This window comes from Hylobates moloch, unplaced genomic scaffold (assembly GCF_009828535.3).
Source record: "Hylobates moloch isolate HMO894 unplaced genomic scaffold, HMol_V3 SCAFFOLD_13, whole genome shotgun sequence".
Lineage (NCBI taxonomy): Eukaryota > Metazoa > Chordata > Mammalia > Primates > Hylobatidae > Hylobates > Hylobates moloch.
The window spans coordinates 35,736,894-35,758,666 of NW_026652288.1; the positions used below are offsets into that span (position 1 = coordinate 35,736,894).

Genomic DNA, 21,773 nt, shown 5'->3' on the forward strand with positions numbered 1-21,773 from the left:
AAACAAGGGGTGTAGGTAACATCAGGAAAAAGAATGAGTGATCAAGCACATCCCTTGAGCCCCTTCTAAGGGTGGGAATGGGAAGGGGGTCTCCAGATCTTCACGTCTTTGGAATAGCTCAACAGGTTTTCCTATGTACCGAATGGTTCAAGGAGAAGGACTTGACACCAGAGGACTGAGAAACAAATGCAGGTAAGATCTTATTCTTAATGATATCTTGAGGAGAAAAATAAAATACTTTTTTGAAAAACTCTTTATTTGTATCTGTCTTCTGGAGTCCTGATTGGGGAAAGGAGTGGTGCATCTTTCATTCTATGCTTTTATTTATTTATTTTTATAGAGACAGGTTCTCCCCGTGTTACTCAGGCTGGTCTCAAACTCCTGGGCTCAAGCGATCCTCCTGCCTTGGCCTCCCAAAGTGCTGGGATTACAGGTATGAGCTACCACACCCGGCCCAGTGCTTTATAAACATTATTAGCTAATTTGGAGCCTGGCAAAGAGAAGAAACCCTCCTCTGATATCTGCCTAGAAATTTCCCCTAAAACACTTGGACAAGTCACTTTACCTCTTTAAGTTTGTTTCTTCACTTGTAAAATGGGAACCGTCATGCATAACTTCCAGGGTTGCTGTGAGGATATGTGAATCAAATAGAGTGAGCACTCAATAAATGGTAATAAATTGTTTCTTAACGTTTAATGGATCCTTTGAAACTTGGACATATGAACCTCCCTAGTTGAGGAAAAACTTGTGATAAAGACTAACTTGATTCTTTCTATTCTGGTTAGCCTCAATTTCCCCATCTGGAAAATGTATCAAATTGGTATTCCATTGGCCAAAGCTAGCCTGAAAATATGTTTTATTTGGCACGTATAGAATTTAAAGAAGAAAAGTGAGCCAACCTTTGAAAATTAAGATGTTTTACACGGAAATCTAGTTTTCCAGTTTCTCTCAAAAAAATCAGAAGATGGAGCAACACTGAGTCCACATTCCTTCCTGGCAGTAATCTGCTAGGGCCAAAAGGAGGCTGCTCCTTAGGCGAGGCATCCATTCTCAGTTTGCCAGGGTCCATCTGGCCTTCTTTACTCATTTATTTGATCTGCTCAGCCCTGTAGGCATTTCGATTTGTAGCCCCTCTAGACAGCTGGAAACTGTCTATGCCTGGCACAGAGCAGGCAATTAATCAGTGAATCCCCCACTATTTCTTTACATCATTTTTTTCTTATTTGGACAAAGAAAAAAATCCAAGTTTGTGTTTATCTATGGTAGCTATTGGATAACTGATTTTTCACTTTGAGAAGTGAATTGAACAAGTCCTTTCTGTCAGTCAGGATAGACTAGGTTAGGCTGTGGTAACAATCCCCAAATCTCAGTGGCTTAAAACAACAAAGGTTTATTTCTTGCTTACTCACACAAACCTAGACACAAAATGAAAACACTCTCCTGTTTTCACATGCATGGAGACAGACATGAGTGCATAGGTATGTACAGAATCATGGAATCCTGGGATGTAAACTCATGCAAACACGTTTATAGATACTGGTCAGCTTAAATAGCACAACTCTGTCTTTACTGGGGATTTCAAGAGATCCCAGGACCCAAGAAGGGTACAAGAATATCCACCGTCAGCCAAGGAAATGCCCACACTACCAAAGGAACTGAAAGCTAATGAAGCCCCTGAAAGCTTAAAAAAAACAAACAAAAAAGCCCGAAGCTTGTACTACATTAAATTCCATGCATAAATCCCTCAGTAAGACACTAAATATACAGTGCCAGCAGGCTGTCACCTCCCTGCCACAGCAAGACAGCCTCCATCTCCCGGTTCTAGCTCAGGAGGGAGAGGGACCCCAGACGGCCAATATGCAGAGCAACGGAGGGGGCTGGGCTGGGTCGAAGACAGGGGCCAACAGGCTGGAATCCTCTTCCTCCAGCAGGAGCTACAGGCAAGAAAGAAGGGATAGGATCAGGTCACACCCGTTTTTCCTTCTAGCAACCCCCTCTTTTTACCAAATCCAATCCAGGCCTCATCATTGTTCTCCTGGATTATTTCACAGACCTCCTTGCTAATTTTCCCACCTCCAGTCTTGCCTCCTCCAAACCCTCCATCAAAGCCATCCACTTGTCTTTCTAAAGCTCAGGGTCTCTGAATTTGTCCTTGCTTAGTTCAGAAACGTTCCCTGGCTTCCCTTCACGTACAGTTGCTGGTCTAGACACCTAAGCCTGGCATGCCGGATCTCCAGCATCAGAAGCCTCTCTAGCCTCCTCTCCCTCTGTTCTAGCAGTTCCTCCAGGCCAGTTTGCCCGATCCACTGTTTGGACAAGAGAATTCGCAGCTTTCCCTGTCTGTCCCCCTAGGTGTTTCTCACTCTTCAAGGTTCCTCCAGTCTTCTCTAGGTTTGTCACTGAGCCTTGTGAAGGCATCCAGTTTCCCTAACTAGAATGGAAGCTCCTTGAAGGCACTTATCAGACCTCCTCCCAGGCCAGACCCCACTTCAGACTTCAGCAGGCAGCCTGGGTCCAGAAATAGAGCATTGGGTTCCCTGCCATTGTCTCACTATATACCCTTGGGCAAGTCCCTGCCTTTCTCAGTGCCCCACTTTCCTTGATATCAAGAAATTTGCTGTCGAGTGCCAAACTGATAAAATGGATTCACTGAATAACTCTCAACTGCAATCCCAGGGACCAGGCTGAGGAGCTTGGTGTCCTGGGCCTGAAGATGTTCAACCTGTCGACCCCCTCATCTCCTTGGTTAGTCCCTGTGTACTTCAGTGACCTCCATTTCCCAGCCATCCCTATCCCATCCTCTCCTTTCATGGCCCACCTGGTGGGCCACAGGGGTGAAGCAGGGAGATCCAGGCAGGGTTGGGGGGCACAGAAGGGGTCACACGAGGAGCCTGGAATGAATCTTTCAGCCCCACGAGGGCTTCAGCTGCCTCTTGCTGCAGCTGCTGCTCTGAGGGGCCAGATGTCTGGGCCAGGCAAGAGGCTCCAGAGGCCTGCAAGGGAAAGGGAGACAAGCAGACTGGGAACCCCCGCTTCTGCCCACCCTCTAAGTGTTCCTCAGCCCCTGCTTCCTTCAGTTTCCTGCTTTTCCCTTCCCCAGGCTCAACCTCCTCCCAGGGCCCTAGATCCCACTTCTTTCCCAGGACCTGTGGCTGTAGTTGAAGAGGGTCTGGGGTGCCACAGGGCTGGAGTATCAGAGTTGAGTGTCTAGAAACAAGGAGAGAAGATGCCAGGGTGGTTAAACAGATGAACAGACATGCACACATTGAAAGAGGGGCAGGATTTTGCCGTGTTTTGATCTGGGAATCTGAGAGCCTGCTGGGCCATTAAGCTGTGTCTTTTTTTTTTTTTTTTGAGACGGAGTCTTGCTCTGTCGCCCAGGCTGGAGTGCAGTGGCGTGATCTCGGCTCACTGCAACCTCCGCCTCCCGGGTTCACGCCATTCTCCTGCCTCAGCCTCTCCGAGTAGCTGGGACTACAGGCGCCCGCCACCACGCCCGGCTAATTTTTTTGTATTTTTGGTAGAGACGGGGTTTCACCGTGGTCTCGATCTCCTGACCTCGTGATCCGCCCGCCTCGGCCTCCCAAAGTGCTGGGATTACAAGCGTGAGCCACCGCGCCCGGCTAAGCTGTGTCTTATTTTGTTTTCAGTAAAGTAAAAATCCTTGCCAGCTTTTTCCTCCCAGGGCTGCTGTGAGGATTATGGGAAATCACTAGTGTCTTCTTTTTTTTTTTTTTGAGACAGGGTCTTGCTCTGTCACTAGGCTGGAGTGCAGTGGCGGTGTGATCATAGCTCACCATAAGCTTGAACTCCTGGGCCTACACCATCTTCCCACCTCAGCCTCCTAAGTAGCCAGGAAAACAGGTGTTCACCACCATTCCTGGATGTTTTAATTTTTTTGTAGAGACGAGGTCTCGCTCAGTTACTCAAGTGGTCTCAAACTCTTGGCCTCAAGCAATCCTCCCACCTCAGCCTCCCAAAGTGTTGGAATTACAGGTGTGAGCCACCAGGCCCCACCTGATGTCAGTTTTTAAAAAAACACCTAGAAGACTGGGATTACTGTCCCTGCCCTATCAGAGTTTGGGTCCCATTCCCCCAGTCCCCCAGTCCCCATAGAACTTGAAGGAGAGCTTGGCTCACCTTTGGGAAGCTTTCCCTAACGGTCTCTGGCCCCTCTCCTGGGTCTCTGAGGCTCTCGCCACCACTGCCTCACCCCCATATCAGCAGGCAATCTTACCCCATCAAATCTGTCTAAGCAGATATAACAGCTACCATTAAAGAGTCTGTGCTAGGTCTATTCCATACATTATTGTTAATTCTTACAACAACCAGAGAGGTAAGTAATAGTGTCTCCAATTTACTGATAGAAAAACAGGCTCAGAGAGGTAAAGATAATTGTCTAAAGCGTCACAGCTAGGAAATGGCAGTACTAGGAGAGCTCTGCCTTGCCTATTAGTCAGAGACCTTTTCGTCTTCATTATCCACTGTGGTTGGACACAGCACAGGCTTAGGCTCATGATACACATCCTTCTCTCCCTACTCACGTGCGGGGCTGGCTAGGGGGCCCTTGGGGCTCTCCAGAAAGAGGAGCTGTCAGTACTTGGTGAGATCCCGGGCAGGTGGTGAAGGGCACATGAGTGGGCAGCTGGAGGGAGGTGCTAGGGTCAAAGCCTAATAAGAATAAAAGAATGCAAAATGTATAGGGGTCAAGGTCATAGTTTCTTTCCTCCCTCTCCCCACCTGTGCTTTCTTCCTCTTCCCTCTCCAATATGTGGCAGATTGGCACTTAAATATCTGTTGAATGAATGTTGTATTATCATCTTACCAGGGAAGGGAGGCAGAGAGACAGCAGGTTCTTGGTACAGCAGGCGGCACACCACTGGTGGTGGCATGGAGAAGCCTGGAGGCAGCCAGTGTCCAGGGACCCAAGGGCCAGGAGGCACTGGAGTCCAGGACAAGGGCAAGGCTTCCGGGGGACGGCTGAGCAGCAGAGGCCCACAGGAGTTCTGCAGGGGCAGAGGGCACAGGCTGGAGTTGGGCACAAGGCTGGAGAAGGATTGAGTGTATTCTGGGATGCGGGCAGAACCCCAAAACTTTGGAGCCGGGAGGCCCTCGTTTTCCCCTTATTTTGCCTAAAGAAGAGCAGTGATTTGACCAGATTACATAGCAAACCAGGGCTGGGGCTAGAACCCAGGTGTTGAGGGCACAGAAGAAAGGGTCTGGGTAGGAACTAGGGTGGGGGACACTTTCTCAGGCCCCAGCCTCTCCTTACCTTCCCAGGGGGTGTCGGTGCCAGCAGGACTGCCCCACGGGGGGTCTGAGGCCGGGGTGCTATGTTCTCCTTTCCAGCTGTGAAGGACCAGGGAGAGCTCTAATGAGCCCCTTCTCCTGACTCCTATCCTACCCCAACCCCAGACAGTTCTCATCTCCCCTATCTAGCCCTTTTTTTTTTTTTTTTTTGAGATGGAGTCTTCCTCTGTCGCCCAGGCTGGAGTGCAGTGGCGCGATCTTGGCTCACTACAACCTTTGCCTCCTGGGTTCAAGTGATTCTCCTGTCTCAGCTTCCCGAGTAGCTGGGACTACAGGCACGCACCACCAAGCCCAGCTAATTTTTGTATTTTTAGTAGAGACAGGGTTTCACCATGTTGGCCAGGATGGCTTTGATCTCTTGACCTCATGGTCTGCCTGCCTCAGCCTCCCAAAGTGCTGGGATTACAGGTGTGAGCCACTGCGCCCAGCCTCTAGCCCATTTTTGACCCACAGAACTTGCTGCATTCTCTCAACACTGGGACAGCCGAGGCCGAGGGAGTAGAAACCCTTAGTTCAAGGTCGCACACCAATTCAGCAGCAGGAATGGACCTCTTTTTCCCATATCTGCCTCCTATACCCAAATTCCTGCCCCATCGCTGGTCAGAGACACTCACAGGGGACCTGTGGTTGAGCGGTTCCCTTTCTGAAGTGGTTGGGAGCTTTGGGAGAGGCTTTCCCTCTCCTCATCAGGTCCTTCTTTAGCTGCGCCTCCTGCTGCCTACGCAACGCCACCTGGGCAGCCATGACCCTGCGGCGTTCCCTAAAAGTGGGGAGTTGCGAGTCAAAGGTCAGCCACCCTTTGGAGGAGGCTCATCCTCCTCCCCTCCCAGACCTCATACTCACAGGATGAGGACACATTTGTGACACTCGCAAGCCTGGAAGAGGCAGAGGCGCTTGTGGCCCTTGACGTGGGCGGTGACACCGTGGTTGCGGCAGCGGGCGCAGGTTGGAGAGCGGCTGATGGCTCTCCTGGGGATCAGCTCTGTGCTCTGGGGGTCTCTGGTCTCATCCTGGGGGGCAGAATCTAAGGGGCAGTTGTAGCCAGCAGGCATGTCACTGAGTTCCATGGATCTAGGGGCAGGAGTGGAGGGTGAGCATAGCCAGGTGGGCCCGCCCCTAACAACTCTCCTACCCTGGAGACCACACCTGCAGGTCTCCATCCTGCCCCTTTTAGACCCCACCCTGATCCTGGCTTCTTCCCCAGCTTTCTCCCCTCTTTACCCCATCACCTTTCTCAGGTATCTTCCTTCAGAAACCCCTCTCCTCTTCCTCTTCTGTGTTCTTTCTTTCTTTCTTTTTTTTTTTGAGATGGAGTCTCACTCTGTCTCCCAGGCTGGAGTGCAGTGGCACGATCTTGGCTCACTGCAACCTCCACCTCCCGGGTTCAAGCGATTCTCCTACCTCAGCCTCCTGAGTAGCTGGGATTACAGGCATGAGCCACCATGTCTGGCCTTTTTTTTTTATATATATATATATGTTTAGGAGAGATGGGGTTTCACCATGTTGGCTAGGCTGGTCTCGAACTCCTGGCCTCAAGTGATCTGCCCGCCTCGGCCTCCCAAAATGCTGGAATTACAGCCATGAGCCACTGCATCCGTCCCCACTTTTATTAAATTAAAAAATTTTTAGGCCGGGCGCGGTGGCTCAAGCCTGTAATCCCAGCACTTTGGGAGGCCAAGGTGGGTGGATCACGAGGTCAGGAGATTGAGACCATCCTGGCTAACATGGTGAAACCCTGTCTCTACTAAAATACAAAAAATTAGCTGGGCGTGGTGGTGGGTGCCTGTAGTCCGAGCTACTCGGGAGGCTGAGGCAGGAGGATGGCATGAACCCGGGAGGTGGAGCTGGCAGTGAGCTGTGATCGCACCACTGCACTCTAGCCTGGGTGACAGAGCGAGACTCTGTCTCAAAAAAAAAAAATTAAATTGTTTATTTTTATTTTTATAGAGACAAGGTCTCATTATGTTTCCCAGGCTGGTCTCGAACTCCTGGGCTCAAGCAATTCTCCTGCCTTGGCCTCCCACAGTACTAGGATCAGAGGCATGAGCCGCTGAGCCTGGCATTCTGTATTCTTTCAAATCAAACATTCTTTTCTTTCAATCCAAACACCTTCCCACCCACACACACATCCTAGGTTCCAACCTACTCATGTCCTCACATACCCCTTCAGCAAGTCCTACACCCCCTTTTCACAAGCACCCTGTTCCATCCCAACAGTGTTTCCTGGCATCCTCTTCAACAATGCTCACCCGACTCTCATACATTTATCCAATGCCTACCAGTAGTTTTATGCCCCTTTCAATTCTTAGTTCAATTTCAATTCTTAGTCTCATATATGCCCTGCAAAGCAACTGCCTCCTTGCATTCCTTCAGTCTTATTTTGTTCTTGTACCCCTTTAAATCAGAACCCTCTCTTGCACTCCCAATAATTACCTTATTCTCATGGATTCCCTGCTCCACTTTCTTTTTTTTTTATTGACAGGGTCTCACTCTGTTGCCCAGGCTGGAGCACAGCGGCGTGATCATGGCTCACTGCAGCCTCCACCTCCTGAGCTCAAGCAATCCTCCTGCTGCAGCCTCCCCAGTAGCTGGGACCACAGGCTGGAGCCACTGCGCTTGGCTCCCCTGTCCCACTTTCTTTCTTTCTTTTTTTTTTATTTGAGATGGAGTCTCGCTCTGTAGCCCAGGCTGTAGTGCAGTGGTGCAATCCCGGCTCACTGCAACCTCCACCTCCTGGGTTCAAGCAATTCTCCTGCCTCAGCCTCCCGAGTATCTGGGATTACAGGCCTGTGCCACCACGCCCGTCTAATTTTTGTATTTTTGTATTTTTTTTTTTTGAGACAGAGTCTGGCTCTGTCCCCCAAGCTGGAGTGCAGTGGCACCATCTCGGCTCACTGCAAGCTCTGCCTCCTGGGTTCACGCCATTCTCCTGCCTCAGCCTCCCGAGTAGCTGGGACTACAGGCGCCCGCCACCACGCCCTGCTAATTTTTTTTGTATTTTTAGTAGAGACAGGGTTTCACTATGTTGGCCAGGATGGTCTCGAACTCCTGACCTCGTGATCCGCCCACCTCGGCCTCCCAAAGTGCTAGGATTACAGGCTTGAGCCACCGCGCCCGGCCTAATTTTTGTATTTTTAGTAGAGATGGGGTTTCACCATGTTGGCCAGGCTGGTCTTGAACTCCTGACCTCAAGTGACCTGCCTGCTTCGGCCTCCCAAAGTGTTGGGATTACACGCATGAGCCACCGCACCCGCCACCTGCCCCACTTTCAAGTTACTTTCCTTCACTCCTTCATTCATTCCACAAATGGTTACTGAGCCCCTGTCATGTGCTAGGTCCTGATCTGGGCCAAAAACCTCCTCGGGGCACTAATGTCTCTCTTGCACTCACACGTTATTCAGGTTTTTGTGTAAACTCGTGAAGTCGCTGTGTCCAGCGCTTCCTGCTCCTGTGCCCACTACCAACAATTAATTTCATGCAGGTCCCCCTCCCCCCTTCCCGTGCCTCAGGGAGCGAGTGGGGAACCGGGAACGCGCCAAGGGGCCCGCGAGGCAGGGAAGGGGAGAGGGGGCGCGAGGGCGGGAGGGGTGCGAGGGTGAGGCGAGGGGATGCCTGGGGTAGGGAGTCCGGCTAAGAGGGAGGAGGACGGAAAGGCAGGAGGGGCTGTGTTCGTGCAGCTAGTTCACGGTTACCACAGCCTCCAATGGAGTCAGATTCAGTCAAGAAGACGTTCAAAGACACTGCGAGAAAGTGGCCAGAGGAACTGCCAAGCTCGCGCTGCTTTTCTTACCCTGTCTCACAAGGACCAATGAACTTCAAGCATCGCCTCTCTCAGCCGAGGCGGACTACCAATGCGGTTTGAGATCCTGAACTGATGTCCCGCCCCTTCCCTTCTGCCAGCTTCTTGGCGCACAAGACTATCAGTCCCGCCAATAGCGCTTCGAGTTGAGTCTCGCGCCACCCCTGCCTCTCCCTCCGCGTGTCCTGCCTGCCCAGACTGTCTTTCCCCTTTCGAGGCAGGTGGCCAATGGGGCGTCGAGTACCCCTTCTTGGACCGAGGCTGGCCCCGCCCCCCAGGAACGGCCCTCCTGGCCCCGCCCCTGGGGCGTTGACCAAGCCCGGTCTGCACACGGGTTTCTGGCCTTACCTCGACTTCACCAGTGGCTTGTTTTTGCTGCGTGGACGCCCGCGTTTTCTATTATGTCTCTTCCGGTGCCCCACAACTCCTGAGCTACCCTTCTTTTATGCGTTCCCCCCCAGCCCTGTGATTACCGGGTTGCTTACCGGGCCCTCCTTCCTCAGATTGTACCCCTTTCCTTGTGTCTCTTCCTGTCTTTGTGTCGGTTGTGATTTTCCTAATCTCTGATTTTCCCTTTCTCTCGGACCCTCTCCCTCTTCGGACCCATTTTCTCCCGTGCTTCATGCCGATAGCCTGGCCATTTCCCCGCTTCCTTCGCTATCCGGGACGCCTCTAGTTTTTCTGAATTTCCGGCTGGCCCCACACTCCGCGTTCATCCTCCTCAAGAGTTCACCCCTCTGGGGGCTCCTCTGTGTAATCGTCGCTTTCTCTGGGTATCTCTGTGAGCTCCGTCTCATGCCATCCCGCCATCTTCTCTGCCTTGGCCCCTTTTCTCTGTGCAGCCAGCTCTGTGTCCTTTTCTTTCCCCCTCTAAAATCGACTCCTCTTCTCCCTGAGAGCCCCGCCTTTGTGCCCCACTCCTCATTTTCCTACGCCTCCCTCTCTCTGCTGGTCCTCTGTCTCCCTGCAAGGTTCCATTCCATCAATTTGCCTTTTGTAGAGGTGGCATCCCCTCTGACTACTGCTCCATCCTTTTTTTTTGTTTTCTTGAGGATTTCATTTCAATCTTTTCTGGTTGCGTCTCCACTTGTACTCAGCTTGTTGGGTCCAGTTGTTCTGCATCTCAGGCTGGCGTGTGCCATCTTCTCTGATTGGCCTAATCCCCGCCACTCCCCTGAGATCCGTTGTCAGCCTTCGTTTCTCTTTCCTGTGTCCCAGCTTTTCTGCCGGTCTTGGCACCTTTCTTGGCCACAGATTTCTGGGTTACAGAGCATGTGTGTCTGAGGCATTGCAGGCAGAAAAGGGTGGCCGATGTGACCTCTAGCTGGACTGCTGGGCAGGGGAGCTGTCCTAGATAAAATTGGAAAGGTTGGGTGGCGCTTATCTGGGGTGGGGTGGGGTGTGGTCGGGGGAGACTTAAAGTCCAGCTAAAGAGGTTGAACTTGATCCTTTAGGTAGTGGAAAGAGAGTGAGAGGAAGTGTGTGGGAGGGAGGGATGGTGGTGGAGGAACGGGGTAACCAACAATTATAAAGAGCTTAGCATTTGCCTAATACTTATGGTAATAATTTTATTGATCTTCGCAATGAGCCTATGAGATGTATTATACTCCATTTTATAAACAAGATAGTAGGCTCTGAGTTCAACAAATTGGACAGCTAGTAAATGAAGGGGTAAAGATTCCAACCTGGGTCTCTGAGGCCAAGGTCAGTGATCTTTGTACCACCTCCTACACTGTTATTTTCCAGCAATTCCCCACTTTCATTCCTTAACCTTCTTACAGGCAATTCTCATTCTAAGGTGGTTAATATGTATCTTTTGGTTTGTGTGTGTGTTCTCCCAGGATGTGTGTAGTTTTTTTTTGTTTGTTTAGAGATGGGGTTTTGCCATATTGGCCAGGCTGGTCCAGAACTCCTGGCCTGAAGTGATCTGCCTGCCTTGGCCTCCCAAAGTGCTGGGATCACAGGCATGAGCGACCACACCTGACCTCTGTTTGAGTTTTTAATTTATGCAAGTTATGTTATATACTATTTACAATAATCAGCACTGTGATTTTACAGTCTATCCATGTACACATTCTGTCATTCTGTCATCATGTGTACATTTTTTTGTTTGTTTGTTTGGACGGAGTTTCACTCTTATTGCCCAGGCTGGAGTGCAATGGTGTGATCTTGGCGTACTGCACCCTCCACCTCCTGGGTTCAAGCGATTCTCTTGCTGCCACAGCACCTTGAGTAGCTGGAATTACAGGCTCCCACCACCACACTCGACTAATTTTTGTATTTTTAGTAGAGTCAGGGTTTTGCCATGTTGACCAGCTTGGTCTTGAACTCCTGACCTCAGGTGATTGGCCCCCCTCAGCCTCCAGAAGTGCTGGGATTACAGGCATGAGCCACCGCACCCTGCCTCACATCCTGTGTGCATCTAATCAACTGCTTCCAACTCCTGCGTGATATTCCATAGCATACATCCCCAGCATGTTTTGCATTCACTTGGTCTCAGAGAGGGAAGCTCCCATTGTCTCAACCTACCATCACCACAATAATGCTGCATTCTCTGGGCATGGGAGCTCATGCCTGTAATCCCAGCACTTTGGGAGGCTGAGGTGGGTGGATTACTTGAGCCCAGGAGTTTAATAACAGCTGGGGTAACATGGAAAAACCCCATCTCTACAAAGCTGGGTGTGTTGGCGCACACCTGTAGTCCCAGCTATTTGGGTGGCCGAGGTGAGAGGATTGCTTGAGCCTGGCAGGTGGGGGCTGCAGTAAGCACAGATGCCCTCCAGCCTGGGCAACAGAGCGAGACCCTGTCTCAGAAAAAAAAAAATGCTGCATTATTGTGCATGTTCCTTTGTAGATGAAGGTGGACATTTTTGTAATACCTATGTAGGGTATACTAGAAATGGGTATTCATAAACCCAATTTGACCATGTAGTGTCAGACCCCTGCAATGCTGCTTTGGGCCCGAGATCCTGGTCAGAACTCTCAACTCCTCTGTTTCTCAGAGTCCAGAAATAGTGTTTTATTCCCCAACCCTCCAAATAACCCCATGAGCATCACGGGCCAAGGGTTACTTTATCCCCACATACCTGCCAACACTTGTCTTTTCCCAGTTTTCTGATCCTTACCAGTCTGATAGATGTACAATTTGACAGATTGTATTTCCCTGGTTATTGCTGGGTTTGTGCATTTCTTCACTTTATTTATTTATTTATTTATTTATTTATTTGAGACAGGGTCTTGTTCTGTTGCCCAGGCTGGAGTGCAGTGGTGTGATCTTGGCTCGCTGCAACCTCTGGCTTCCGGGTTCAAGCGATCCTCCCACCTCAGCCTCCCTAGTAGCTGGGACTGTAGGCATGCACCACCATGCCTGGCTAATTTTTGTATTTTTAGTAGAGACAGCGTTTCACCTTATTGGCCAGGCTGGTCTCGAACTCCTGACCTTGTGATTTGAGGCAAAAGCAATCCTTCAACATTAGCCTCCTGAGTAACTGGGACTACAGGCACTCCCATGCTTGGCTAATTTTTAAACTTTTTTTTTTTGGTATAGACAAGGTGTTGCCAAGGCTGGTCTCAAATTGCTGACCTCAAGCAGTCCTTGTGGCTCAGCCTCCCAAAGCACTGGAATTACTGGCATGAGCCACTGTGTTGCCCAGGCTAGTCTTGAACTCCTGACCTCAAGGGATCCTCCTGGCTCAGCCTCCCAAAGCACTGGGATTAGAGGCATGAGCCACTGTGCCGGCCTGCATCTTCTCCTTTGATCAGATTTGCCAGCGAACTACCTAAATCTTTTCATAGAATGGATCGTTTTTTACCGCCATTTTTTTTTTTTTTTTTTTTTGAGACGGAGTCTTGCTCTGTCACCCAGGCTGGAGTGCAGTGGCGCAATCTCGGCTCACTGCAAGCTCCGCCTTCCCGGGTTCATGCCATTCTCCTGCCTCAGCCTCTCCGAGTAGCTGGGACTACAGGCGCCCGCCACCACGCCCGGCTAATTTTTTGTATTTTTAGTAGAGACGGGGTTTCACCGTGGTCTCGATCTCCTGACCTCGTGATCCGCCCGCCTCGGCCTCCCAAAGTGCTGGAATTACAAGCGCGAGCCACCGCGCCCGGCCGCTTTTTTTTTTTTTTTTTTTTTTTTTTTTTTTTTCTTTTTCGGGAGAACGGGGTCTCACTATATTGCCCAGGCAGGTCTCGAACTCCTGGGCTCAAGCTATCCTCCCGCCTCTTGCCTCCCTGAGAGCTGGGATTACAGGCGTGAGCCACCACGCCCGGCCGAATGGATCTTTTTTGTAATAATTGTTGTTGTTTATTATTTCATTGATTTCTGCTGTCATCCTTATTTCCATTCTTTTTTGGGTAGGAGAGAATTGCTTTGTTGCTCCTTATATGATTTCTTGAACTAATTCATGAATATATTTATTTTTTAATGCTTCATATTTCCTGGTACATGTATTTAAAAGTATACATTTACTTCTAAATACTGCTTTAACTGTGTCTCAAATTTTGATGTATATATTTTATTTTATTTATTTATTATTTTTTTTGAGACGGAGTTTCGCTCTGTCGCCCAGGCTGGAGTGCAGTGTTGCAATCTTGGCTCACTGCAAGCTCCGCCTCCCGGGTTCACACCATTTTCCTGCCTTAGCCTCCCGAGTAGCTGGGACTACAGGCGTCCGCGACCATGCCTGGCTAATTTTTTGTGTTTTTAGAGATGGGGTTTCACCGTGTTAGCCAGGATGGTCTTGATCTCCTGACCTCATGATCCGCCTGCCTCGGCCTCCCAAAGTGCTGGGATTACAGGCGTGAGCCACTGCACCCGGCCGTATATATTTTAAAAACCCTTTAATTTTGAAATGATTATTGGCTCACAGGAAGTTGCAAAAGTGGTACATAGAGTCCCTTGGATCCTTCCTCCAGTTTCCCTGTAGGGGCATCTTATATAACCATAGTATATGAGCAGGAAATTGACATTTGTACAATACTGTTTGTACAGTCATAGCTCACTGCAACCTCCATCCCCGGGGCTCAAATGGTCCTCCCACCTCAGCCTCCCAAGTAGCTGGGACCACAGGTGCATGCCACCATGCCTGGCCAATTTTTGTATTTTTTGTAGAGATGGCATTTTGTCGTGATGCCTGGACTGGTGTACAGTACTCTTACCTAGACTTCAGACCTTATTCAGTTTTCAGCAGATTTTACATGCACTTATGTGTGTGTGTGTGTGTGTATGTGTCTGTCTGTCTGTGTCTATGTCTGTGTGTGAATGTGTGTGTTATGTAGTATGTTTATTATTATTTAGTTCTAAATGCCTTTTTTTTTTTGAAATGGAGTCTCACTCTGTTGCCCAGGCTGGAGTGCAGTGGCGCGATCTCAGTTCACTGCAACCTCTGCCTCCTGGGTTCAAGCGATTCTCGTGCTTCAGCCTCCTGAGTAGCTGGGACTATAGGCTCTTGCCACCACCCCTGGCTAATTTATATTTTTTAATAGAGATGGGGTTTTACTATTTTGGCAGGCTGGTCTTGGACTCCTGACCTCAGGTGATCCACCTGCCTTAGCCTCCCAGACTGATGGGATTACAGGCGTGAGCCACTGCTCCTGACCTCCGTTTTAAATACTTTTAAATTTCCATGTTGAACTAAGGGTTATTTAGTGATATGTTAAAACACACACACACACACACACACACACACACACACACACACACACACGAGTTTGAAACATCTATTTGTTTCTCCGATCTCATTGCCTCTGGCTGGAGAACAGCCTGCATTATCAATAAGTCAGGATTCTCTGCTCAGCACCTTGTCCAGTGGGAGGACCTAAGTGGGAGAGAGAGAGTCCTGCTTTGAGAAGCTAACATGGTGGGTGGTGCAGGTTAGACTGAAGGGCAGAGAGTGGAGATGGGAAGACCTGTGACCCAGAAGGTCTGAGGGAGCCTATGTCCTAGAAGCTGACGCAATCAACTTTCTGCTCCAGAAACAGTGACCCAGAGACAGGTGGACAAAGAATTTGGGGACTGACGGGAACTGAGCTTGGGATCCAGACTGAAACTGATTCCAGACTGACCTCTAGCACCCAGGACCCAGACACAGGGCCATGGGACCCCAGCATTTGAGACTTGTGCAGCTGTTCTGCCTCCTAGGGGCCATCTCCACTTTGCCTCGTATGTCCTGTGGGGCTGGATGCTATAAGACCCAGAAAGGTGGGAGGCTGGATTCATGTCACTGGTGGAAGGAGGGCTGGGTATCTAGGTTTCGCTGGGGACAGGACCTATGGGGGCTGAAATCTTGGTTGGCAGTTCAAGGGCTCAGAAGGTGATGTGAGGGGCCAATGACTGGGAGAGCATTCTCTTTTTAGGGGCTGGAGCTCTTTTATGCTATGAAGCAACAGCCTCAAGATTCAGAGCTGTTGCTTTCCATAACTGGAAGTGGCTTCTGATGAGGAACATGGTGTGTAAGCTGCAAGAGGGCTGCGAGGAGACGCTAGTGTTCATTGAGACAGGTGAAGCAGTCTAAGTTTGATCCATTTCGTTTTGCTTCCTCTTCTGACCCCCAGCTCCACTCCCAGCACCGAGGGACTCTAGATTGGAATTCCACATAGTTACTATATATATATTTAATTGTTTTTTGAGATGGGGGAGTCTTACTATGTTGCCCAGGCTGGTCTCAAACTCCTGAGCTCAAGCGATTTGCCCACCTTGGCCTCCCAAAGTGTCAGGATTACAGGCATGAGCCACTGTGCCTGGCCGTCATTTATGTTCTGGATAATGTCAGGACACTGGCAGGAGAGGGGCAGGGCCCCACTGGTTGTGGTGTGGGCTGGATAAGTGGGTAGAATGGAGGTGGACAGATCCCTGGAGGAGGGCACAAGGGAGAGAGGAGCAAGGGGCTGGGGGTGTCCTGCGGTGGAAGAATGAGGAGATCCAGATGGAGACCCCAGCATCTGAGCCCTGTGCAGCTGCATTGAGTGGACACAGGGCTTGGGGAGGGAGGCAAAGATTGTGACAGGCAGGGTGGGTGCAGAAAGAGCTGGGGGGAGGGAGGACTCTGGGTGAGGCCAGTGACACTGATCCAAGCTCTCTCAATCCTCTGTTCCTCAGGGACTGCAAGGGGAGTCGTGGGCTTTAAAGGCTGCAGCTCATCTTCGTCTTACCCCGCGCAAATCTCCTACCTTGTCTCCCCACCTGGAGTGTCCGTTGCCTCCTACAGTCGCGTCTGCCGGTCTTATCTCTGCAACAACCTCACCAATTTGGAGCCTTTTGTGAAACTCAAGGCCACTGCTCCTAAGTCTATCATATCTGCATCCCGTAGCTGCCCGACCTGTGTGGGCGAGCACATGAAGGATTGCCTCCCAAATTTTGTCACCACTAATTCTTGCCCCTTGGCTGCTTCTACATGTTACAGTTCCACCTTAAAATTTCAGGCAGGTGAGAAGAGACGAATTTTGTTTATCAAATGCCTACTCTATGCCAGGCATTGTCCAGCACCTTCACATCTCAGAGAAGCTGGTGGGATCCAGAGATGGGATTGGGGTTGCAAGGGACAGGGCACATGAATTCCAAGGAGGAAGGGGAAGGCGCCTGGTGCCTAAGTCTCTCATGGGAGAGCAGGTGTTCTGGTTTGTGAGGGGCCTCTGGGAAGAAGGCAGGGGTCTTTTTTTTTTTTTTTTTTTTGAGATGGAGTCTTGCTCTGTTGCCCAGGCTGGAGTGCAGTGGTGTGATCTCGGCTCACTGCAACCTCTGCCTCCCAGGTTCAAGTGATTCTCATACCCCAGCCTCCTAAGTAGCTGGGATTATAGGCACGTGCCACCATGCCTGGCTAATTTTTGTATTTTTAAGGGAGATGGGGTTTTGCCATGTTGGCCAGGCTAGTCTCCAACTCCTGGCCTCAAGTCCTCAAGTGATCCACCTGCCTCGGCCTCCCAAAGTGCTGGGATTACAGGTGTGAGCCACTGTGCCTGGCTGAAGGCAGGCCTCTTGAGTCTTGAAAGTGTTCCTGACTTCCCCCTCTCTTCCTTACAGGGTTTCTCAATACCACCTTCCTCCTTATGGGGTGTGCTCGTGAACATAACCAGCTTTTAGCGGATTTTCATCATATTGGGAGCATCAAAGTGACTGAGGTCCTCAACATCTTAGAGAAGTCTCAGATTGTTGATGCAGTATCCTCCAGGCAAGGTCCTGCTTGGGGTGTCTTCTTAGGCCTCCTGTTTGCCTTCAGGGACTGACCATCTAGCTGCACCCGACAAGCACCCAGACTCTTTCACATAACAAATAAAATAGCAGAGTTCCCTTTCTGTGTTGTCCTGTGGTCCATGAGAGTGCAGAGGTGAGGAAGGTGTGAGGAAGGCCAAGCATATTCAGGGAAGTGGGGACCCAGGAAGAGGAGCCTGGCAAAGTGACAGTGTCCTGTCCAGCAACTGGGGGAGCTGAAATATTCCTTTTCTCCTTCCCCTTCCTCTGGAGGCTTGAGCTCCAGCCTGGGTTCAGCTACTGATCAGGGTCTGATTTCCAAGACCCTGGCCAAATCTCTCCCTTTTTATGGGCCTCAGTTTCCTCCTCTTTAAAAGGAAGGGTCTTATGAGTTAGAGAAGAGTCTCCTCAGGCCAATTCTTTTTTTTTTTTTTCCTTGTTTTGAGATGGGGGTCTGTCTCACTTTGTTGCCTGGTCTGGTCTCGAATCTTTGGCCTCAAGTGATCCTCCTGCCTCAGCCTCCCCAGTAGCTGGGATTTTACATGGGAGCTACTGCGTTTGCCCACCAGGGTGATTATTATCTGGGATTACTTACTGAGTATCTACTATGTATGCCAGACACTGTGCTAGTATCTGTGCTAGTGTTTTACATACAGGGTATCATTTAATCCTCACAAGACCTTAGTGAGGCAGCTTTTATCTCTATTTTGCAAAGAAGAAACTAGCTCTAGGAGGTGAAACCTGCTCAAAGTAGCGTCTTCCTTACCTCCCCTGCAGATTTCTGTCCCTGCTGAGGGAATTTCATTGAGAGATTTGGAGACCTGAGATTATTTTATCTGCTCAGTAGTTTTTTTTTTTTTTTGATAAGTTGGCAAATAGGGAAGAGAGAGGAAAGAGCAGGGCTGGGGTGGTTGTTTTTCACCCGGAGTTCTGGTTCTGGGTTCCTAGGAAAGGAGAATAGTGTGATTCTTTTCTCTGGCCATAAGGGGGCAGCAGATATACTCACCTTGTAACTTCATGCCTTTTTAAGTTGAGTGAATGAGTGTGTGTGTGTGTGTGTGTGTGTGTGTGAGAGAGAGAGTTTGTGTGTTTAGGGGTGGGAAGTAGGGAATGGAGAGTCTCTGTGTCAGGCCATTTATGTGTGGGAGGTCAGTTCAATTCTCTCCACTATCTTGTGAGGTTTAGAGGCAGCGACGTAGGGTACCTTTACTGTGGATTAGGTATTTTCTGTGCATTACCTCATTCATCCTTACTACAACCTTATTAAATAGATGTCGTCACTTCTGTATTTGCATTTTACAGGCGAGGACCCAGGCTTAACTCCTCAAGGCCATGGAGCCCACCTTTGTTAGTAGCTTGAGCAAGTGGGGTCTGAAGCACAGGTGCCTGCACCTGGCTTCAGAAGTGGGACTGGCATGAGGTTTCGGTTACCATGGACCTCTGTGACCTCCATGACCAATCTAGGTTCTGGAAGGGGTGGTTGGGGAGCCAGAATAGTCAGTCACAGCAAGTGGAACAGGGCTGGGTGGAGACCAGTGAGCCTATGACAAGAGGCTTTAGGTCATAGAGGGAGGTTTTATTAGATGAGTTTTATCAGTGGGCTTCGCCCACCTCTTCCTAACATCTGACCAGCTGGGCTATTAGTTTTAGAAGGCTGAGCTGAGGCCTGGGTGGGCCAAGACATACTTCCACAGATTGTCTTCATCCCACTAGCCAAGGTGGTTGAGGACATCAATGACCTTCACAGGGAATTGACAAGTCACAAGAAAATGGTGTCCTAGGTGTCACAAATGGATGGCTTAATCCTGATACCAGGGACAGGACATATTTACTACATACAAAGGGTTATATGTAACAAAAATACTGGATGTGGAGTGTGATTTAACAAACCCCATGGACTCATCACCTAGCCCAAGAAATGGAGCATCAGGAGTAACTTGCTTTTTGCCTGTGTTCTTTTCCCCATCCACTCCTTTGCCTCCTCCCATGAGGAGGCAATATTTTATTTAGTTTGGCTTGGATTGGATTTTTATATACTTTGATCATGTATGTATTATACATTTAAACAATAAATATTGTTTAGATTTGCCTGGTTTTGAGCTCTGTAAAAATGGTATCATATGTAGTTTTCTGGAACTTGCTTTTTATTTTTATTATTGTTATTTTTAGAGACAGGGTCTTGCTGTATCACCCAGGCTGGAACTTAATGACAGGATCATGGCTCACCGCAGGCTTGATCTCCCAGGCTCAAGTGATCCTCTCATTTCAGCCTCCCGAGTAGCTGGGACTACGTGCATGTGCCACCACACTCCACTAATTTTTTAAATTTTTAGTAGAGACAAGATCTTGCTATGTTGCCCAGGCTTGGAACTTGCTTTTAAACAACTCATCATTATATTTCTAACATTCACCCGTGTTCCCGTGTGGGACTTTGTTCTTCCATTTTCTCTGTTGTACTACATCCTACTGTGCTATTATATCACAGTTGATTTATTCTCTGTCAATTATGTGTGGATTTCTTCCCCAGTTTTTGGATACTTTGGCTATTGCTGCTATGAATATTCTTATGCATGTCCTCTTGTACATGTCTTGTACATATGTGTAAGAATTTCTCATAGGTATACACCCAGGAGTACAATTGCTGGCTGTGGGGTTTGTTCAGCTTTGGGAGTAAATGCCAAATTGTTTTCCAAAATGATTGTAGCAGTTATACATTACTGGTGAGTGGGTAAAGAGTTTTTGTTGATATACATGCCCTTCAACTTTTCACACTTAAAAATTTTTGCCACTCTGTTGGGTATGAAATGATATCTCATTATGGTCTGAATTTGTATTTTCCTGGTTACTAAGTAGATTGAGCTTTTTTTCATATGTGCATTGACTGTGCTGCTTTTGTAAAATGACCATTTTGGTGGGGATTCTATTGTTCTATAGGGTTATCTTTTTCTTCTTGATATGTAAGCTTTCTTTTATATTTTATATATTATATACTAACTCTTTGTTAGATTATTTGTCTTCATTCCTTATGGTATTTTTTTTTTTTTTTTGAGACAGAGTTTCGCTCTTGTTGCCCAGGCTGGAGTGCAATGGCGCAGTCTCGGCTCACTGCAACCTCTGCCTCCCGGGTTCATGTGATTCTCCTGCCTCAGCCTCCCGAGTAGCTGGGATTACAGGCATGCGCCACCACGCCCAGCAATTTTGTATTTTTAGTAGACACAGGGTTTCTCCATGTTGTTCAGGCTGGTCTCAAACTCCCGACCTCAGGTGATCCGCCCACCTCGGCCTCCCAAAGTGCTGGGATTACAGGCATGAGCCACCGCGCCTGGCCTGTCAATTTTTTAAGGTCGTTAATATTTTTCAATAAAGTTAAAAAGTTTTCTGTATTAGGATTTGGCACATCTTTTGCTATATTTAGTCTAAAATAATGTGTAGTATTTATTGTTATTATAAATGGTGTCTCTTAAAAGTTATATTTTCTATTTGTTTCTAACTTATAGACATGAAATTTATTTATTTATTTATTTATTTATTTATTTATTTATTTATTTATTTATTTTTAGACAGAGTCTCACTCTGTCACCTAGGCTGGAGTGCAGTGGTGTGATCTCAGCTCACTGCAACCTCTGCTTTCTGGTTTCAAATGATTCTTGTGCCTCAGCCTTCCGAGTAGCTGGGACTACAGGCATGAGCCACCATGTCTGGCTAATTTTTTGCATTTTAGTAGAGACGGTGTTTCACCATGTTGGCCAGGCTGGTCTCGAACTCCTGAGCTCAGGTAATCCACCCACTTTGGCTTCCCAGAATGCTAGAATTACAGGCGTGAGCCACCATGCCTGGTCGCAATTGATTTTTGTATAGTATATTGATCTTAAAGCCAGGCATCTTTCTAGACTCTTTTATAACTTCTAATAATTTGTTTGTAGGCTTTTTTGGGTTTTCTGGGCAGATAATAATAACCTGTTAATAACAACAGCTGGCCCGGGGTGGTGGCTTACACCTGTACAAAAATAAGAATTAACTCAGTGTGGTGGCGTGTGCCTGTACTCCCAGCTATTTGGGAGGCTGAGGTGAGAGAATCACATGAGCCTAGGAGTTCAAGGCTACAGTGAGCTATGATCATGCCAGTGCATTCCAGCATGGATGACAGAGCAAGGCCCTGTTTCTAAAAATAATAAAAAAAAAATACTGACAGCTGATCTGTGTTGGCTAGGCCATCCCAGTACAATATTGACAATGCTGGGCATCCTTGGATTATTCTTTTTTAAAAAATATATTTTGTAGAGCTGGTATCTTGCTATGTTGCCCAGGCCAGTCTTGAACTCTTTTCCTCAAGTGATTCTCCTGCCTTCGCCTCCCAAAGTACTGAGATTACAGGTGCCTGCCCCGCCCCATGCCTTGGATTCTTCTTCTTCTTCTTCTTCTTTTTTTTTTTTTTTTTTTAAGACAGTCTCTCTGTTGCCCAGGCTGGAGTGCAATGGT

At 48.7% G+C, this 21,773-nt stretch overlaps 3 protein-coding genes across 19 annotated transcripts in view; 1 reads left to right on the top strand and 2 right to left on the bottom strand.

The window, feature by feature from the left end:
• The window catches only part of LOC116480610 (carcinoembryonic antigen-related cell adhesion molecule 1-like), a 1,172,951-nt gene that overhangs the window by 1,119,128 nt on the left and 32,050 nt on the right, over window positions 1-21,773 (bottom strand).
• DMRTC2 (DMRT like family C2) lies at window positions 1,375-9,476 on the bottom strand. Of its 5 annotated transcripts, none has more exons than XM_058426558.1 (8): window positions 9,458-9,476; window positions 6,154-6,381; window positions 5,925-6,070; window positions 5,273-5,349; window positions 4,826-5,006; window positions 4,545-4,671; window positions 2,819-3,207; window positions 1,375-1,934 (listed from the first exon to the last, which is right to left on the bottom strand). In XM_058426558.1, the coding sequence occupies exons 2-8, from the start codon at window positions 6,375-6,377 to the stop codon at window positions 1,822-1,824; spliced, it is 1,257 nt and encodes a 418-aa protein (XP_058282541.1). In that variant the 5' UTR covers window positions 6,378-6,381; window positions 9,458-9,476; the 3' UTR covers window positions 1,375-1,821. The 5 variants fall into 5 exon arrangements, with proteins under 5 accessions (XP_058282541.1, XP_058282539.1, XP_058282538.1 ...); XM_058426556.1 differs by lacking the exon at window positions 9,458-9,476 and adding an exon at window positions 9,101-9,187; XM_058426555.1 differs by lacking the exon at window positions 9,458-9,476 and adding an exon at window positions 9,003-9,101.
• Window positions 9,025-17,398, top strand: LYPD4 (LY6/PLAUR domain containing 4). Of its 13 annotated transcripts, none has more exons than XM_058426569.1 (5): window positions 9,025-9,254; window positions 15,083-15,308; window positions 15,464-15,607; window positions 16,206-16,532; window positions 17,127-17,398. In XM_058426569.1, exons 2-5 carry the CDS (start codon window positions 15,203-15,205, stop codon window positions 17,327-17,329), a joined length of 780 nt encoding a protein of 259 aa, XP_058282552.1. In that variant the 5' UTR covers window positions 9,025-9,254; window positions 15,083-15,202; the 3' UTR covers window positions 17,330-17,398. The 13 variants fall into 13 exon arrangements, with proteins under 13 accessions (XP_058282552.1, XP_058282559.1, XP_058282548.1 ...); XM_058426565.1 differs by lacking the exon at window positions 9,025-9,254 and adding an exon at window positions 9,402-9,522; XM_058426574.1 differs by lacking the exon at window positions 9,025-9,254 and adding an exon at window positions 9,402-9,522 and having other exon boundaries at window positions 15,083-15,269.

What these genes read in the sequence shown, in the direction of transcription:
- DMRTC2 (XM_058426558.1), bottom strand. Translation starts at nt 6,377, where the DNA reads ATGGAACTCAGTGACATGCCTGCTGGCTACAACTGCCCCTTAGATTCT. An exon ending in CGCTCAACCACAGGTCCCCT is followed by an intron (nt 5,350 to 5,924) that starts GTGAGTGTCTCT and finishes GGTCCTTCACAG; the next exon opens with CTGGAAAGGAGAACATAGCA. An exon ending in CACCGACACCCCCTGGGAAG is followed by an intron (nt 5,007 to 5,272) that starts GTAAGGAGAGGC and finishes CTGCCCCTGCAG; the next exon opens with AACTCCTGTGGGCCTCTGCT.
- LYPD4 (XM_058426569.1), top strand. Translation starts at nt 15,203, where the DNA reads ATGGGACCCCAGCATTTGAGACTTGTGCAGCTGTTCTGCCTCCTAGGG. An exon ending in GCTAGTGTTCATTGAGACAG is followed by an intron (nt 15,608 to 16,205) that starts GTGAAGCAGTCT and finishes TCTGTTCCTCAG; the next exon opens with GGACTGCAAGGGGAGTCGTG. An exon ending in CACCTTAAAATTTCAGGCAG is followed by an intron (nt 16,533 to 17,126) that starts GTGAGAAGAGAC and finishes TCTTCCTTACAG; the next exon opens with GGTTTCTCAATACCACCTTC.